Source organism: Dreissena polymorpha, chromosome 11 (genome assembly GCF_020536995.1).
Source record: "Dreissena polymorpha isolate Duluth1 chromosome 11, UMN_Dpol_1.0, whole genome shotgun sequence".
NCBI classification, from domain to species: domain Eukaryota; kingdom Metazoa; phylum Mollusca; class Bivalvia; order Myida; family Dreissenidae; genus Dreissena; species Dreissena polymorpha.
In genome coordinates, this window is record NC_068365.1 from 60,619,525 (window position 1) to 60,626,523 (window position 6,999).

At 33.1% G+C, this 6,999-nt stretch overlaps 1 protein-coding gene across 1 annotated transcript in view; it reads left to right on the top strand.

The window, feature by feature from the left end:
• The first annotated feature begins 407 nt into the window (after positions 1-407).
• The window catches only part of LOC127851561 (uncharacterized), a 13,532-nt gene continuing 6,940 nt past the window's right edge, over positions 408-6,999 (top strand). Inside the window, exons 1-3 of the mRNA XM_052385391.1 lie at positions 408-468; positions 757-950; positions 5,251-5,643. Coding sequence (XP_052241351.1) covers positions 5,412-5,643 — 232 coding nt within the window. The 5' untranslated portion in view covers positions 408-468; positions 757-950; positions 5,251-5,411. The remainder of the gene's footprint in view (positions 469-756; positions 951-5,250; positions 5,644-6,999) is intronic.

Sequence of the window (6,999 nt, forward strand, 5' to 3'; positions counted from 1 at the left end):
TAACGCGCAGTTGGAACAATACGATCAACTTCAATGGAAATGGGTTAAATACCAGAACGTACGTTAACAGTTATTCAATATGGACTCTACATGAAGAATGTTGTTTTGTTATTGTGATGTTTATATATTTATATATTTTTTTTTTCTGTGCAAACCTTTTTACATATACCTTAAGATAAGCCGCAAACGTTCGATGCAAGCAGAACCTCCGTATTTGTACTATCTCTAAAATACTTATTATGTAATTTATATTGCAGTCCTCGTTTTGGCACTTCTTAACTGCAATTATGTACTCTTACTGACAATTTACAACGTCACTGCGTGTCGCGAGTCGTCTAACCTCTGCGCTGAACTGCACCTAGACAAGTGTTCGAACAATTCAATTATGTATTTATCCGAGATGAAATATGGCACGAAGAATGAGCCTGATATTATCTCTTGCAATGAAACAGAAGAAGCATGTTTCAAGTAAGTAGAGTAAATATAATTATTTTCTTTGTTTTTACGTTTACTTAAATAACACCTTCTTTATGGTAATAAGCTAAACGCACGAACAATAACTTAATACATGCTTTGCAGTGCATTGTATATATTATTGAGCGTAATATTAATTGATGCTGCTCTGAACAAAAACACATATTTTCTGGCCTATAAACAAGACTGCATTTGTTTAGGCAGTAGGCAGTGAGTTATAATAGCTCACTAGTCGTCAACTGCACGGTACACGCCTTTTATAAACACCAACTCTATATTTAGGGAAGGTGTAGGCTGCTGTTCTCACTCGGAAAGTGACTGTTTGAACAACTACACAGCCCGCAATGCGTATGATATTTATAAGACGTGCTCCGGACAATCAGAGTGTGTATCACGTGCAGTAGGACATAACTTACACTGTTTTGAAAAATACGAGTGGACTACGTACTCAACAATCTGGTACTCTTGTATTAATGGTAAGATATTATCCAGTCTTCATAATTGCATCCACTGCACAAGGCTTCATATGCTACACTAAGATAAATCTATAACAGCGTTTCACTTCACTCAATTTAAATTATATCTTTTAGAGGCGTTTGTTTAATTCAATTTGTAACTTTAAAAATAAAATATTGTTACAAAACCTTCTCCGCCGGCATCATAGTGAGACTAGGCCTTTACCCTGATAAAGAACGGTGTACAGATTGGTTACGTTGTCTCAAGTATAACTTTACGCGCTCGATTTGCGCGCTCGATCTGCGCAGTGATTATTTTTTTCTCACGTTGATATACAATGCAGTTTTTTGTGTCTCTTTTGTTTTTTTTACACTAAAATAAACAATTAAACAATGTTAAAAATCCTACCTTTGCAATCTGTACATATGGTTGGATTGTTGTTTGTTGGTAACGCATTTGAAAACTTATTGAACGGTTTTATTAGTAAACGTTTTTTATGATTAAAAAATTTAAAGCATAGCATAACACATTTCTTATCAACGAGAATTGTTTATACGCACACCGTGCACGTCTTTGCATCCCCAATATTAAATTATTTAAAAGAGTTTTAAATGATTTCTAAAAAAACGTTTTTAGACGCGACTTTTTATTCGACTTCTTAAAATTTGTACAATTTGGAATAAGATAGCTTAGGAATCATGTTGCGAATATATTCATTTCAAAGTATGTTGTTTGTTTTGGAGCCAGGGTTAAAGCAGCTTAGTATTTAATCTGAAGCAAAATAATATACATGGACTATTTAAAAACAATTGTTGTAACAAATTAAGTGTCTAAACAATGTACCGAGTAGCATAGAAATGCTTCAATCAAATTGCCCAGCCTAGTCAAAAATACGTTCGTATTAACTGCGATCAAGTGACTAAAACTATAAATCGGTATTATTTTTCACGAAAAAAATCCCGTTTAGAACATTTCTCAGGGATATATATATTGTATCTTTATCCGTTAATCAATTTACACGCGCATTAATTGGCACTTGTTACCTTGGTTAGATTTTTTTTTATCCATAACACATCGTCCTGATAATATAATATGTCTGATATGCCCTTATATTCCCTTGTCTGCAGCAAATTTTCCAATATCGACCCGATGTCTTGCGAACCGTTCAACTGTGTACCGTATCGGCCCGACATAGGACCGACATCCCATTGTTACTCAGTGTACATTTTATGAGTCTAAATAAAATTAAAGCAATACACTATTTTGATTTAATTATGATTAAAGTCCTCCTCTTCAGGACTGAAAAATAACTGAACGGTTTCAATTCAAATAGTTTATGTATTACATATGGTGGAAGTCAAAGCAGCTTGACCGAAGAAATCCCTGTTTTGTATAAGGAGGGCTAGCGATAATGATTAATTGGGCTATCAATATATAGAATAATATGTCTTAAACCTTGTCAAAGAGCGAATCCTTCACTACTTTTTATATAATGGCATTGTTTTGTTCTTCTGGTTACTCTACATGACATTATCAACTTTGGATCGATTTGAAGTTTAACTGCGAGCGGGTCGACGTAAAAGTACTTTGCGCATATCAATGTTCCGCAGTTTTAACCGAGCGACGATAGGACCAGGAACTGATTGTAGTCAAAGACAACTTTAAATTGTTAATACACCTTGAATATGTCAATGATGTGAGATTTAGGAGGGCGCTGACGGAAAACATTGCTAAAGGGTGTTACAGCGTTCATATATACACAAAATGAGAATTATCGCAGTTATGTTTTCATTGATTATGAAGCCTATACATGCTATCAAATTTCATCAAGAATGTTTTTGCATTTCTACCTAGTACCCTTTTAAATTATATAAACCAATTGATTAAGTAATATATTCCCATACAAACAACCTCTATTTTTATTTGAATTTAAAATGATTTAAATAATTTTTTTACAGACATCTTTCTTATTTGGTTCGTATTAAGGAGTCAAGATTTCGTTTTACAGATTTAACACATGATTTCCAGATGAATACATGTCTGAATTGCAATGAAATGATTTACGACCCTACATTCTGTTTTTTTTTCTTGTTTTATAATGCAAATGGAATTTTGATTATATTCATCGAAACTTATAGAAAGGGAAAATGTAATACAAGCTTCATTCTTATATTCTTTGACCGGAAAAAGTGTAATCCTATATTCGACAAAGAAATGTAAGAGAAACATTTAGTTTGCGAATCGTTAAAATCAGTTTATACTTGAAAGCCCATTAACTTAGGATTTTGGTTACGCGCTCGATACTTCAAATTACAGCTCAATAGAAATAAGATATTTAAATGTTTGATTCATTTGATTCGACAGCGATTTTCTTCGTAGATGATTCAATTTCAGTTTATATAGTTTTTGTTTCTTATAAAACTAATAATACTGACTGATAATAAAAAAATGGTTTCTGGAAATCATACACTCCAGTGTTGTTAGTTACGCATTATTGACATGATAAGATAACTTTATATCATTTAAATGTGGTTTGATAACCGACCTCGGACGAATTATTCATATCTTTCATGTATGCGAAAGGCATTTGCCAAGTAATTTTTTAAAAAGAAATTTTACAGGTGAGATAACGTTCAAATATAAAAAGCGATATGTAATGTTACATAAACTGTAACTGGAAAACCTTTAAAATGGGCAATACTAGTTTTAAAATGATTGCAAACAATAGTTTAGACAGATTTTATTTTGAGAACTGTTAAATGTACCTGAAAGCATACATGCACATCGTATTTTAAAAGAAATTACACGACGGATTCGAATAAACATGATAGCAATCGTACTTTGTACTGAATCTGACCTCTGCTATGGTGCAGACGGCAGTTGTGCATGCAATGCTAACAACTTTAAATCATGATCATGTCTATTTAATTAGTTTATATCAACTTTAATATAAAATGTTGAATGAATACAAACATTGCAGCAAATGTTGCATCAATACATCGCGTTGAATTTACTGCTTTAGTAAAAAATATCTATTCGCCGATCCATTAACTGAATGCGCGCTTAATTTCATGTCAACAGTTACAGGCCATTGTCATTTGAGGCTTCTAACACACTTAATTTATTACATAATGGGCTTCTAACAATATATCACATTTGGAAGGATAATGTATCGCTTTAAACAAAGGGTATTGACTACAATGAAGTCTCGCATGGTTACCGACATTGAACACTTCCTCTTTGAATTCGCTGGGGAATTTTCCTTTCCACTTGTAATTGTAATTTGCCTATTATTTAAAAAAGCGCAAGATCGTTGAACACCGAAAATGCTGTAGAGCTAAACAAATACAAATCAACAACAATAAATTATTGGATTCAACTTTAAACAATCAATATCAAATAAAGTAACCATATATTATGAAAAGTATAGTCTGCTTCGGAATGTTTTACATTACATATTGAGCTTTGGTATATATTCACATTGAAGGTCCATTAAGTTAATTCCTAAATATAATTTAAGCGTTAGGTAACTTCAGTTATGTGCAGCGTGACTTAGTTGAATATCAACTTTTTTTCGAACGTTATGTGCTAACAGACTTGCATTTAGTTCGATTAGTGAAAATTTGTAAACATCAACGATAGTGTCCTTTTAGTTATGTATGATGTAATTTTTTCAAACGCATTACTGTTGAGTACAAAATATTGTGACGAAGTTTAAAAATGACGACATTGTTACGCGCAGTTGGAACATTAAGATCAACTTCAATAAAAATGGGTTAAATACTCGGACGTACCTTAAAAAAACGTTATTTTATATGCACTCTATATGAATTAGACTTACACAAGAGATTGCTATCTTTTATCGTTTCCTGGTGGGAGATAACAACACTTGTATGATTATATTTTCTTTATTTCACTTGTTACACTTCATTTGCTAGCATGAATCATACATATGGCATTACCAAATAAATCTTGCTTTATCAATATCTAGGTTCATGAGTGATTGTTCGGTATTTTTGTCTTAAATTTTGATCTTAGATGAAGAATATCATGGCAATAGAACATATAAGAGTAAATAAAAATGTCGTATTTGAGTTCGGACATGTTTAACCATTGTTGCAAATGGCACGCGAATATATTAATTGCAAAATTCTTTATATATTACAATACGGATAATGTATAAAAGCGTTTATACTTAACCTCCACACATTATATATCTCAAGACTGTACATTCCTTCATACACGTTTATTTGATTCACATAATATGTTCAAAAATAAACTTTGATATATCAACTGCTTACGAAACCTATGGCATTCAAGTTTCAGATGTGATACACTTTTGCGACGACGTCTACACCTGCAAGCAATCGGCTCACATAATTTTTGATAAGCAAAAACAAGTCTCGTTAAGAGGACGATCTGATTGTTCATGTTTGCTGACTTCCACTGAGAATTTAGAGGTAACTTATATTGACGTAAGGATGGCAAAGATTCGCACAGACATGGGGATCTCATACTGCTCTTCAGCAGTGTTGGTCAGCGATCCAAATGTATATAAAAATATACAATGCAACACATCGTTAGACGAACATGAACACTTTGTGTATCAATTTAAGAATAAAACTTCCGTTTCCACGTTGAGTTTAGAGTTAAGGGACCTTTACGCGAATGGATCAGACGATTCACCAGAATTTGTTTGGATTTTGGTAGAAGGTAAATATCTAGAAACGTACAATATAGATATGATTGAGTTACTATGGTTGTGTCTGATGTTTTTATTGGTATAAAATAATAAATGAAACACTAAAAATGATGATGTTGATGATTACGATTATGATGATCATGATGCTTAATATTTAAAAAATAATCGACGTGTAAGCGTTGGTTATCGCTGTAATAACAAACGGTTTGGAGTTCCGATACGTAGTAATTAAACCACGAGGGCGTATCCCGAGTTTTTGGTAACAAACATTGGAACGACGAACCGTTGGTTATTTCCGCAAAAACCAACGCTAACACGTCGATTATTTCAATTCTTACACGATTTCATTAATAAGTTATCCGCGATTTAAAGGTTATAAATGAGAATTATATTAAAGCCACACACTTTGCCTCTGACCTTGAATATAAACACATATAGATGCAATTTTAAAGCGTGTACATTTGTCATTATATCTATAGCCTAGTAAGCAAGTAATTTATTATTTTTCAACCGGTTCCGCTTTCAAAACCAAAAGTAGGATTTCTATACGTATACGTCCATTTCGACAAACGCGATTATCTTTAAGTTTTTAAACGCACAAAGACGGATTTCTAACTTGTAACCACAAGATTTATGCTAATTGGCATAGATAAAATTACATTTATAGCCTGGTTAGCAAGTAAATTATTATTTTTCAAACGGTACCGATTTTAAACCCGAAAGTAGGATTTCTAGACTTATACATCCATTTCGACAAACGCGATTATTTTTAAGTTTTAAAGCGCAAAAAGACGGATTTCTACCTAGACCAGTAACTACCAGGTATATTCTAATTGGCATAGATAAAATATGTTTCTTATTTATACTTAAATTAACTATGCGTAATAAGTTGTGTGGCTTAAACCGAACGTCCTTCACTTTTTTTGCGAAAACGTGATGTCACCACAACAATGAATATCAAATGACGTCGTCTTCATTCATAAAAAAATGCGCGGAAAATCAAAGTGACGTCATGCTTACGACCGTTGGTATATCGGGGTAATAAACCACGGAAAGCTCCCGTCTCATGCTTATGTGCATGCGTGTGCGACTTAAGAAATAATCGAAGGGTAACCGTTGGTTATTGCGGTAATAACCAACGGTATGGAGTTCCGATGCGTAGGAATTAAACCACGAGGGCAGAGCCAGAGTGGTTTAATAACAAGCATCGGAATGACATACCGTTGGTTATTACCGTAATAACCAACGGTTACCCATCGATTATTTCGATTTTAACACGATTTCATTATTAACTTATCCGCGATTTAAAGGTTATAAATGAGAATTATATTAACCGAACGTCCTCCACTTTTCCGCGAAAACGTGAC